The following is a 12,881-nucleotide window of genomic DNA, read 5'->3' on the forward strand; positions in this document are numbered from 1 at the left end:
ACTAAGCTTTTGAGGAGGAAATAACTTGGCTAAGAAAGCCGTGACCAACTTATCCCAAGAGTTCAGGCTATCCTTAGGTTGAGAGTCCAACCATATTCTAGCTCTGTCTCTTACAGCAAATGGTAAAAGCATAAGCCTGTAGACCTCGGGATCAACCCCATTGGTCTTAACAGTATCACAGATCTGCAAGAATTCAGTTAAGAACTGAAAAGGATCTTCGGATGGAAGTCCATAAAACTTGCAGTTCTGTTGCATCAGAGAAACTAATTGAGGTTTCAGCTCAAAATTGTTTGCTTCAATGGCATGGATTGAGATGCTTCTTCCATGTAAATTGGAATTTGGTGCAGTAAAGTCACCAAGCATCTTCCTTGCATTGTTATTATTTTTGGCCATGTCTCCTTCTTTTTCAAAATTTTCAGTCAAATTTTCTCCAGAGAGTTGTGCTTTAGCTTCCCTTAGCTTCCTCTTTAGAGTCCTTTCAGGTTCAGGATCAGCTTCAACAAGAATGTTCATATCCTTGTTCTTGCTCATATGAAAAAGAAGAAAACAAAAAGAAAATATGGAATCCTCTATGTCACAGTATAGAGATTCCTTTATGTGAGTAGAAGAAGATATGAATAGAAGAAGGAGAATTCAAACACAAGGGTGAGGAGTAGGTTCGAATTCTTGGGTGAAAAAGGGATGTTAGTAGATGAATAAATAAATAGAAGGAGGTGAGGGAGAAGAATTTTCGAAAATTAGATAAAATAAAATAAAAGTATTTTTGTTTTTAAATTAAAAATTAAAATTAAAAATTCGAAAATTAAGCAAGGAAAATTAAATCAAATTAAATTAAATTTAAAATAAATAGTTAATTAAAAATGAAGTTTTAGAAAAAGGGGAAGGTGATTTTCGAAAATTAGAGAGAGAGAATTAGTTAGGTAGTTTTGAAAAAGATATGATTGAAACAAAAGGATAGGATTAATTGAAAAAGATTTGAAAATTAATTTTGAAAAGATAAGAGGTTAGAAAAGATTTTGAAATTGATTTTGAAAAAGATATGATTGAAACTTAATTTGAAAAAGATTTGAAAGAGAAATTTGAAAAGATTTGATTTTTGAAATCAAAGTTGATTACTTGACTAACAAGAAACTAAAAAGATATGATTCTAGAGTTTAAAGATTGAACCTTTCTTATTAGGCAAGTAACAAACTTAAAAATTTTGAATCAATCACATTAATTGTTAGCATTAATTTCGAAAATATGAAATAAAAATAAGAAAAAGATTTTGAAAATAATTTTAAAAGTTTTGAAATTTATAAAGGAAAAATGAAAAAGATTTGATTTTTGAAAAAGATTTGGAAAAGATAGCATTTTTAAATTGAAAATTTGATTTGACTCATAAGAAACAACTAGATTTTAAAAGTTTTTGAAAAAGTCAACTCAAAATTTTCGATTTTTATGAGATGAAAAAGGAAAAGATATTTTTTATTTTTAAATTTTTAATGATGAAAGAGAAAAACACCAAAAAGACTAAATGCATGAAAATTTTGGATCAAAACAAAGGAAACATGCAAGAACACTTTGAATGCAAAGATGAACACCAAGAACACTTTGAAGATCATGATGAACATCAAGTATGTATTTTTGAAAAAAATTTTAATAAAAGAAAACATGCATGACACCAAACTTAAAAATTTTTAATATTTAGACACTAACAAATTAAAAATGCATATGAAAAACTAGAAAAGACACAAAACAAGAAAATATGAAGATCAAACAAGAAGACTGGCCAAGAACAACTTGAAGATCATGAAGAATGCAATGCATGAAATTTTCGAAAATAGTTTTCAGAAAATTAAAAAGATAAAATTAACACCAGACTTAAAAACTGACACAAGATTCAAACAAGAAACACAAAATTATTTTTTGATTTTATGATTTTATTAATTTTTTTTGGATTTTTCGAAAATTATTTTGGAAAAACGAAAAAGAAGAAATTTTTTTTTGTATTTTTCGAAAATAAGAAATAAAAAGCTTAAAATTAAAATAAAATTACCTAATCTGAGCAACAAGATGAACCGTCAGTTGTCCAAACTCGAACAATCCCCGGCAACGGCGCCAAAAACTTGGTGCGCAGAAATCGTGACGGTTCCATTCCTTGGTAACGGCGCTAAAAACTCAATATGCACGTTCATGATCTTAGTTCTTTGTCACAACTTCGCACAACTAACCAGCAAGTGCACTGGGTTGTCCAAGTAATAAACCTTAAGTGAGTAAGGGTCGATCCCACGGAGATTGTCGGCTTGAAGCAAGCTATGGTCACCTTGTAAATCTCAGTCAGGCGGATTCAATTGATTATAGAGATTTAATAATTAAAACATAAATAAAATATAAAATAAAGATAGTGATACTTATGTAATTCATTGGTGAGAATTTCAGATAAGCGTATAGAGATGCATTCGTTCCTCCTAAACCTCTGCTTTCCTATTGTCTTCATCCAATCATTCATACTCCTTTCTATGGCAAGCTGTATGTTAGGCATCACCGTTGTCAATGGCTACATCCTGTCCTCTCAGTGAAAATGGTCCAATGCGCTGTCACTGCATGGCTAATCATCTGTCGGTTCTCGATCATACTGGAATAGGATCCATTGATCCTTTTGCGTCTGTCACTACGCCCAGCACTCGCGAGTTTGAAGCTCGTCGCAGCCATCCCTTCCCAGATCCTACTCGGAATACCACAGACAAGGTTTAGACTTTCCGGATCTCAAGAATGGCCGTCCATGGATTCTAACTTATACCACGAAGATTCTGATTAAGGAATCCCAGAGATACTCATTCAATCTAAGATAGAACGGAAGTGGTTGTCAGGCACGCGTTCATAGGTTGGAATGGTGATGACTGTCACGATCATCACATTCATGTTGAGGTGCGAATGAATATCTTAGAATCGGAATAAGCTTGAATTGAATATAAAAACAATAGTACTTTGTATTAATTCATGAGGAACAGCAGAGCTCCACACCTTAATCTATGGCGTGTAGAAACTCTACCGTTGAAAATACATAAGTGATAATGGAGTTCATTGGTCTCGGCCCCAGAGGGGAACCAGAGTCACCAAGACTTAAAATGATCCGAATATGTAAATACAATAGTAAAAAGTCCTATTTATGCTAAACTAGTTACTAGGGTTTATAGAAATGAGTAAATGATGCAGAAATCCACTTCTGGGGCTCACTTGGTGTGTGCTTGGGCTGAGCATTGAGCTTTACACGTGTAGAGGCTTCTCTTGGAGTTGAACGCCAGTTTGTAACCTGTTTCTGGCGTTTAACTCCACTTTGCAACCTGTTTCTGGCGTTTAACTCCAGAATGCAGCATGGAACTGGCGTTGAATGCCAGTTTGTGTCATCTAAACTCGGGCAAAATATGGACTATTATATATTGCTGGAAAGCCCTGGATGTCTACTTTCTAACACAATTGAGAGCACGCCATTTGGAGTTCTATATCTCCAGAAAATCCACTTTGAGTGCATGGAGGTCAGAATCTAACAGCATCTGCAGTCCTTCTTCAACCTCTGAATCTGATTTTTGCTCAAGTCCCTCAATTTCAGCCAGAAATTACCTGAAATCACAGAAAAACACACAAACTCATAGCAAAGTCCAGAAATGTGATTTTTATTTAAAAACTAATAAAATTATACTAAAAACTAACTAAATTATACTGAAAACTATGTAAAAATAATGCCGAAAAGTGTATAAATTATCCACTCATCAAGTGACAGTAATAAAAGAGAGCTGGGAAAAGAAGAAAAAATGGAGAAGAGAAGATAGTTGCTAGGGTGAAAAAATTTTACGCTAGAAAGAGAGAATCCGTCAACCACGTATTAGCCATGCACAGAAAATGTCATTGATAATTTTTACAAAACGTTTCGAAGACGATAGTGACGTGGATGGAAAAATAGCGATGATGTTTTTATAGCCATTAGAAATCTCCAAAACAGTGTCTGATCTTGCCTGGGAAATAGGTCAACTTCGACTCCTCGAGATTAGCCGAGCTATGTGCTGCAAGGTTGGACGTCCGCTCCTCAGAGTCCGAGTTCTTTATGTTCGTTGTAGATGTGAAGGTGTGAGCAATACAAAGGGAGTGGAGTGTACCTGCAAAGGCACTCCAATGCTTAAGTCAGTTATGGTGTTAAGTTCAGAAAAAGAGGTCTTAAAAAAGACATTTTACCTTCCTTTTATAGAAATATGTTCGTCCGTTACATTGTAGGTGATAAAATCGGTTTCGTAACTGATTTTATCTTTCCGTTTGGGACGTCGGTTATGGTAATATTAACGCCACCGAGTTATAGCTCATAAAGGCCGAGCAATAACGGCAAAATGGCGAGTTATGGTGATGGTCAGTAACGGTTATGAGGCCGAGTTATAGCTCGTATTAATGGTGACCATATCACAGCCCCCAAGCTTAGCCTGAGGAAAGTTTTTTAATGAAGAAGGTTGAGCTTTTGTAATGAGTTATAACTCGGCTAAGTGGGTTACTGAGTGAGCCCCCAGTTCAACGTACTTCATTAAAGTAACTTCCCATTTGCGCCACGTGGAAAATTGTGCGTGCTTTTTGTTCAGGAGAGAGAAGGAGTGGGTGCTTCATTAATGTTTTGATGGTTTCCAATGCTCCTTTCGTCGTTTGATGTGACTGAGGGAGTTTTGATACTTGGAACGTTTTTTGGTTGTGATTAATTGGTTTTGCTGATTGGAATTTTGGGCGTTTTTGGTTTTCTGCTTCTTGTCTGGAGAATGAGCAAGAGAGGTATGGTCATGTTTGTGTTCTTCTAATTCCTTTCTTCTCTCAACTCTTTGTTTTTCTTGGTTGCATGTTTGTTTATTGTTTCTAATGGGGTTTGAGAAGGAGCAGAAAGGTGAAATAGACTGGTCTTATGACTGGGTAGGGGATGACGTGAGGTCTCGGGTGTCACTGTTTTGTGATGAAGCTGCTGTTAAGGAAGTAGATGCTAGTAGGGTGGTGAGGCGGAACTCTGGGGTTGGGGTTGAGTTACTGCCCTGTAGTGTTAATGATAGGGTTTATCACCGGGGCAGAGGCTTTGAATTTTTCTATATGCACAGCTGCGTTCTTGAGGAGTTGAGAGTTAGATTACCTTTCACTGATTTCGAATGTCAGGTCTTGAGGCAGTTAAACTGTGCTCCGTCACAGCTTCATCCCAATGGGTGGGCGTTTCTCCGTTCGTTTGAAATTTTAATGGTGTTTCTGGAAGTGTTGCCGTCTGTTGACCTTTTCTTTTCTTTATTTCAAGCTAAAGGGGTGTGGAAAGGTGGTTGGATAAACTTCAATAGCACTCCTGGTTTTGACATTTTCAAATTGTACAAATCCTCTTTTAAAGATTTTAAAGAAATGTATTTAAAGGTTAGGGCTTTGGAAAAAGATTTTCCGTTTTTCGTGGATGAAAATCTGGCTGAGAAGTTCCCGTTGTATTGGTGCTCGGAACCTCAGAATATACTCGGTCCTGAGGTTATCTCCCCGAGGAATGTTTGTGTGATTGAGTTTCTTGTTGAAAATATCGGTCGGGGAGACTTAATTTCAATGTATGAGCTTCTGAAGTGGGAGGAGGATAAAGATGCTGTGGTAGCCTATTTGGGTGAGTCATAGGGTTTTTATAAGGTGTTTATTGCTTCTTGTCGTATGTCTGATGTGTTTGTTGTTTTCACAGGTGGTAAATATCCTGGTGTTTCAGCTGCGTCTTTGAGGACGCGCTTCAAGAATAAGAATCTGGAGAAGGAGGTATCGTCGTCTAATGCTGAGAAAGTTGCTGGTGTCGGCGAGGTTACGCAGCCTCGTCAAGGTCGGAGGAAGGTGATTGCGAAGAAGAGAAAGAAGTCCGACCTTGTTGATTTGTCGGATGATTCTGACGATAAGGAGATAGGGGTTCCTCTTGAAGAGATACAGGCTTTTATGGGCAATCAAAAAAGACTTCATGAAATTTCGGAACAAAGTGAGGCATTTTCGGTGTGGGGAAAGGAGTATCCCTATATGGCTGTGGTGGACGAGTATTGCCAGTCGTCGGCTGACGTTACTCTTGCAAAGGAAGTCGGGGACATGGCTATTGGGCAGTATATGCAGGTAATGATTTTATTGGTTTTTTCTTGCTCTTCATCTTTATGAATTTTGGTATTTTTTCTTTCTTTAGGTTGTTGGTCTTTGTCTTGCAAGTCTTGGGCGTAGCCAAGAGTTGAAAAATAAGAGGGTTGCTGCAGAGAAAGGAGAGGTTGCTGTTTTGAAGGAGGAGTTGGTGAAGAGTAAGAGTGTTGCTGCTGAGCTTCAAGGCCGTTTGACTGAGACCGAGAAGTTGTTGAAGGAGACTAAAGAAAGTTACTCTAGAGATGTGGAAGATTTGAAGAAAAAGGAAAGTGATCTGGTGAACATTCAAACTCGTTTGATTGAGGTTACTGCTCAATTTAAGGAGATGGAGAAGAAAAAGGCGGATGAGATATTAGATTCTTTTGTTGAAGGTTTTGAAAGGGCGAGGTTGCAGGTTAGGTTTTTGGTTCCAGATGCCGATCTTTCTGGTATGGATCCTGGGAAGATAGTTCGAGATGGTCAACTGATCGAAGATGATGGCGATGCAGAAGATGAAGCCGATAATGTTTAATGTGTTCTGTTAGAGACGTGTTTGAATTTACTTTGCATATGATAGTTAGTTTGTTTTGTTTGAACTTTGTTGAATTTGACTTGTTTGAATTTTGAATGTGATGCTTTATAAAAGCTGTTTGATATTTGCCGGAAAGTGTTCCGAGCTTATTGCTATTTTTGTTGCTGTGATTATCTGATGATGGAAGTTTGTTGCTCAGACATGTATGTTGTCTGAGCTGTATTTGATAGAGTTATATTTGATCGACAATATTAGTCGTATAGTTGTTTGATAAAGAAGATAATATTTGTCTCCTATATATTCGGAGTTTCTATGAACCTTTTGAATACAAAGGTGCAGGTAGGCTAGCCTCGTTAAAACCTCTCCAAGCAAAACCCTTTGGGATAAAATCTTGGTAGTAGGAAAAAGAGTACAAGCCTGTCCCTGTCTTTTAAGTATAAAATTTCTTTAAGGAAGACACATTCCATGTACTAGGTATGAGTTTACCATCTAATGATTCTAGCTTGTATGCTCCTTGACCGAGTACTTTTGATACTCGGTATGGACCGTCCCAATTGGCTGCGAGCTTTCCATGTGTTGGTGGTTTCCGAGCAGTTTCAGTCTTGCGGAGGACTAAGTCTCCTTTGACGAATGATCTGCTTTTGACCGACTTGTTGTACTGTCGAGCAATTGCTTGCTGTGCCGCGCGTTGCTTCAAGGCGGCGATGTCTCTGATTTCTTCGATGATGTCTAGCTCGGATTTCCGAGCTTCGTCTTGGTTGTTTATGTAAGTTCGGATTGAGTTCTGGGAGATCTCCAGGGGGATCATGGCTTCCGATCCGTATACCAGTCTGAATGGCGTTTCTTTTGTTGATGTTTGTGGGGTGGTGTTGTATCCCCAAAGGACTTCAGGTATTAGTTCGGCCCAGAGTCCTTTGGCGTCATCTAGTTTCTTTTTTAGTGCATGCAGGATGACCTTATTTGCAGCCTCAGCTAGTCCGTTCGTTTGAGGGTGTTCAACGGAGGTGAAGTGTTGGTTTATTTTGAGATTCTGCAAGAAAGATTGAAACTTTTGGTCGGCAAACTGGCGACCGTTGTCAGTTGTGATATGTTGAGGTATGCCAAATCGGCAAATAATGTTTTTCCAAACGAAAGAAATCATTTGTTGAGATGTTATTCTTGCTAAAGGTTGGGCTTCCACCCATTTGGAGAAATAATCAATGCCGACAATTAGAAATTTTACCTGGCCCGGTGCCGTAGGAAACGGCCCGAGTATATCCAAACCCCATTGGTTAAATGGCCAGCTGATTTCTGAATGATGCATTTGCTCGGCAGGTATGTGTATCAGTGGTGTGTGTCTTTGGCAATTTTGGCATGTCCTGATTTTTTGTTGGCTGTCCTGTTTCAACGTCGGCCAGAAGAATCCAGCTCGGAGGATCTTTGATGCTAAGCTCCGAGCTCCTGTATGTGTGCCACAGATTCCTTCATGTGCTTCTGCTAATGCTATGTCAGCTTCTGGCTTGTTGAGGCATTTTAGTAAGAGGCGAGTATATCCCCGTCGGTATAATGCTCCGTTGAGTATTGTGAAGGAAGATGCTTGCCGCCGGAACCTTTTATCGTTCTCGACCCCTTCTGGTATATTACCTGTATGTAAATAGTGTATAAAGTCGTCCCTCCAATCTTTTACCTGTGTCACACTTAACACATTTGTCAGAGTAACAGTGGGTGATGCTATTGTGAATTGTTGCAGTGTGGATAACTCGGATTGTGTGCTGCCGAGCTTTGATAAGATATCTGCCCTTTGATTTTGTTCGCGTGGTATATGTTCTATTTCAAATTTGACAAATTTTTTTAATAATTTTTTTACTAATAGCAGGTATTTAGAGAGTAGAGGATCTTTGACCTGAAAAAGGTCGTTTACCTGCTGTACTACTAACAAAGAATCACAATATACCTTGATCGTCGAGATTTGGAGATCTAAACAGAGTCGGAGTCCAGCGAGCAGTGCTTCATACTCGGATTGGTTATTGCTGGCTTTGAAAGCTAAGTGTATTGAGTGTTCAAGTATGAATCCGTCCTCGGCTTCCAGACGTATTCCTGCTCCACAGCCCCCATTATTGGAAGATCCGTCCACATATAAGATCCATTGTTTTGCATGATCTTCCTCGGATGGTGTAGTAAACTCGGCGATGAAATCGGCTAAAAATTGTGACTTGATCGGTCCTCTGGATTGGTATCTGATATCGAACTCAGACAGTTCGACTGCCCATTTTATGAGTCGCCCTGCGATTTCTGGTTTGTGTAACACTTGTCTTAGTGGGTGATCTGTTCTGACGTAGATAACGTGGCTCTGGAAGTAAGGTCGGAGACGTCGTGCCGAGAATATTAGTGCTAGTGCGAGCTTCTCAATCCTTGGGTAATTGAGCTCGGCATGTTGGAGAGTTTTACTGACGAAGTATATCGGATGTTGCACTTTGTTTCTGTCTGATACAAGGGCCGAGCTTATCGCCCAATCAGTGACTGACAGATATAGAAATAAGTCTTCCCCTTGTAGGGGTTTTTGTAAAATTGGCGGTTGTGAGAGAGTTGTTTTTAATTTGGAAAAGGCTTTCTCACAATCGTCGTTCCACTCAAATCTGTTTTTCTTTTTAATTGTTTGGAAAAAAGGAATAGAAGTTGAAGCTAAACAGGGAACAAATCTGGAAAGTGCGGCAAGGCGTCCTGTTAGACGCTGAACTTCTTTTACTGTTTTGGGGCTGGTCATGTCCAGAACTGCTCGGCATTTGTCTGGGTTTGCCTCTATTCCCCTGCATGTTAGTAAAAAACCTAAAAACTTACCCCCTTGAACGGCGAAGGCACATTTCTCGGGGTTGAGGCGCATGTTGTACTGGCGGATCTGGCCGAATATTTCTGTAAGGTCGCTGATGTGATTATGTCCGGTTTTTGTTTTGGCGACCATATCATCGACATAAACTTCGATGTTTCTGCCGATTTGTTTGGCGAACACTTTATCCATAAGGCGTTGGTAAGTTGCACCTGCGTTCTTTAATCCAAATGGCATAACTTTATAACAATAGTTACCGAAATCAGTGATAAAAGCTGTTTTGCCTTGATCGGAGGGGTGCATGAGTATTTGATTATACCCTGAATATGCATCCATAAAACTTAAAGTAGCGTAGCCTGATGCATTGTCTACTAAAGAGTCTATGGATGGTAGGGGGTAAGAATCCTTTGGGCATGCTTTGTTTAAATTGGTGAAATCGACGCACATGCGCCACTTACCGTTTTGTTTCCTTACCATTACCACATTGGCTAGCCATGTAGTGAATCTGATCTCTTTGATAAATTCAGTGTTGATGAGTTTTTGTGTTTCTTCTAGTGTTGCTCTCCTTTTTTCTTCGCCGAGTTTTCGTTTCTTCTGTTGTACTGGTCGGACTGCCGAGTTTATTGCTAGTTTATGACTGATAATTTGTGGATCAATGCCGGGCATGTCTGCAGGTTTCCAGGCAAAAAGCTCGGCATTTTCTTGTAGAAAGGTTTTTATGGCCTGTAACTCAGCTGGGTTGATTGATGTACCTACATATGTAAATTGTTAGGGTCATTATTAAAATACACTTTTTGTAGGTCATCGGATGGTTTTGGTCGCTCGATAAAATCGGCTCTTGGGTCGAGGTCAGCTAGTGTGTCTTCGTTTTGTTTGAGTTCGACATTGTTGACTTGTTGTGTTGAGCGGTTTTGGAACTTCATGCTGGTGTTATAACACTGTCGGGCCTCTTTATGATTTCCATGGATTGTTGCAACCTGATCATCCTGCAGTGGAAACTTTACACAGAGATGGACTGTAGAGACAATGGCGCCGAACTTATTTAGAAAAGGTCGGCCAAGGATAAGGTTATATGGACTGAAACAGTCAACTACTAGATATTGAATATCATTAGTTTTTGAAAGAGGATGCTCACCCAGTGTGGTTTGTAACCAAACTGATCCGAGTATTGGAACTCGTTCTCCCGAGAAGCCGACTAAGTCTCCTCCTGTGGACTGTAGCATGTTGTCGCTGAGCTTCATCTTTTGAAATGTGGAATAAAACAGAACATCGGCGCTGTTCCCGGGATCCAAGAGCACTTTTTTTACTAATAGATCCCCTATCTGGAGGGTGATTACCACAGGGTCGTCCAAATTTTGTATGCTGGAGTTAAAGTTGGCCTGTGTGAAGGTGACTTCTGGTTGTGGGTTATTGATTGCTACATCTTGCTTTGGTCCTTCTACCGAGCATATTGCTCTGAATGACCTTTTCCTTGCCGAGTTTGAGTATCCCCCACTTGCGTATCCTCCTGAAATACAATTGATTATACCTCGTGGTCTTTCATATTGGTTTGAAGATGCCTTCTCTTTTCCTCGGTGTTGTTCAGAGAGGTCGTTGGTTGTGGAACTGGGGCCACGTTTTTGGATCTGACCACCAATGTATTTGTCTAGGTGGCCTTGTCTTGCTAGTCGTTCTAAGAGATCTTTGGCGACCACACAATCATCGGTATTGTGGCCGTGTTTTTGGTGGAAAGCACAGTACTTTGATTTGTCTACATGCTTTACATCCTGGTATGTGCCAGCCTTTCTTGGTGGTTTGATTAATTTGGAGTTCAAGATCTCCTTGATTATGTCCTCCTTCTTAGTGTTAAACTGCGTATAAGAATCAAATCGAGGTGTTAGTTTAAAACTTTTCTTAATGGATGAGCTCTTATCTTCTTCGCGGAAATGTGACTTGTCAGATTTCCGAGCTTGTCTGAGCTCCTCGATGTCAATTTGTCCTTTTGCTTTCTCTCGAAATTCTGCTAGAGTCTTCGGTTTTGCCACTGCGATCGTCTCCTGGAATTTCCCGGGTCGGAGGCCGCTTTTAATTGCATGCAGATGGACCTCGGGGTGGAGATCTGGTATGCTGATTGCGACCTTGGTAAAGCGAGTCATATAGTCCTTTAGGCTTTCGTTTGGTCCTTGCTTGATGGTGTTCAGGTAATCGGAGTCGTGCAAGTATATTGCAGATCCGGCGAAATGTTCTTCAAATAGCTTCGCTAGCTGATGAAAGCGTGAAATGGAACCTGCAATAGGCAAAGCACACAACCAATCAAGTGCAGGACCGTCTAAATAATTCGGAAAACAACGACATAAGACTGTATCTGATGCACCATTGACGATCATTATTGATCGGAATTTCTTTATGAACTTCCTCGGATCTCCGAGTCCATCATAAGGCGTGAGGGTCAACGGCAGAGTGAACCTCTTCGGCAGTTCAAAGTTCATTACTTCTTCTGTAAAGGGGCCTACAAGGTCCTCGGATTCTTCTTTCTTGTCTTCGGGCTGCTGCTCTTCATGTTGAGCGGTTTCCGAAACATGAGTCGGCTGGGATTGATGTTCCTCGTCCTCCGCCTGTTGGCGATGAGCATCATTGTGTTCAATCCGAGCATGATTTAGTTCAGCAATTTGAGCAGACATTATTTGGTTCTCGTCAGCCATCCGCTGATTAGCTTGCTGTAGCTCAGCTACCATTCGCATGAGTTCGGACAGTGACGGAGGCGGTGCGTCAGCCATGGATGCAGATGGAAGTGATGGGACCAAAAGAAAAATATGATTTTCTCGGCCCCACGGTGGGCGCCAATTGATCTTGCCTGGGAAATAGGTCGGCTTCAACTCCTCGAGATTAGCCGAGCTATGTGCTGCAAGGTTGGACGTCCGCTCCTCAGAGTCCGAGTTCTTTATGTTCGTTGTAGATGTGAAGGTGTGAACAATACAAAGGGAGTGGAGTGTACCTGCAAAGGCACTCCAATGCTTAAGTCAGTTATGGTGTTAAGTTCAGAAAAAGAGGTCTCAAAAAAGACATTTTACCTTCCTTTTATAGAAATATGTTCGTCCGTTACATTGTAGGTGATAAAATCGGTTTCGTAACCGATTTTATCTTTCCGTTTGGGACGTCGGTTATGGTAATGTTAACGCCACCGAGTTATAGCTCATAAAGGCCGAGCAATAACGGCAAAATGACGAGTTATGGTGATGGTCAATAACGGTTATGAGGCCGAGTTATAGCTCGTATTAATGGTGACCATATCAGTGTCAAACATAGTTTTTTTGGCCATTTTGGTGGATTATAATAATTTCGGCCTAATATTAAAAAAAATCTCTAGTTAAATATATTATATTTAACTTGGAATTAAAATGATAATTAAAAAAGGTATCTAGGAGAATTATGTAGACTCTTCTATCTCCACAAGTC

General features: G+C 39.8%; 2 protein-coding genes across 2 annotated transcripts; one reads left to right on the forward strand and one right to left on the reverse strand.

Annotated features, from left to right (window-relative positions):
- Positions 1 to 4,872: 4,872 nt before the first annotated feature.
- On the forward strand, positions 4,873 to 6,643 carry LOC148581808 (uncharacterized). Its single transcript, XM_088500987.1, has 3 exons — positions 4,873 to 5,632; positions 5,705 to 6,114; positions 6,182 to 6,643. Exons 1-3 carry the CDS (start codon positions 4,873 to 4,875, stop codon positions 6,641 to 6,643), a joined length of 1,632 nt encoding a protein of 543 aa, XP_088357113.1.
- Positions 6,644 to 10,198: 3,555 nt separating this feature from the next.
- Positions 10,199 to 12,202, reverse strand: LOC107621130 (uncharacterized). Its single transcript, XM_016323167.1, has one exon. The coding sequence runs from the start codon at positions 12,200 to 12,202 to the stop codon at positions 10,199 to 10,201; it is 2,004 nt and encodes a 667-aa protein (XP_016178653.1).
- Positions 12,203 to 12,881: the final 679 nt, after the last annotated feature.

The sequence above is a fragment of the Arachis ipaensis genome, chromosome B10 (assembly GCF_059453495.1).
Source record: "Arachis ipaensis isolate K30076 ecotype BB chromosome B10, ASM5945349v1, whole genome shotgun sequence".
NCBI classification, from domain to species: domain Eukaryota; kingdom Viridiplantae; phylum Streptophyta; class Magnoliopsida; order Fabales; family Fabaceae; genus Arachis; species Arachis ipaensis.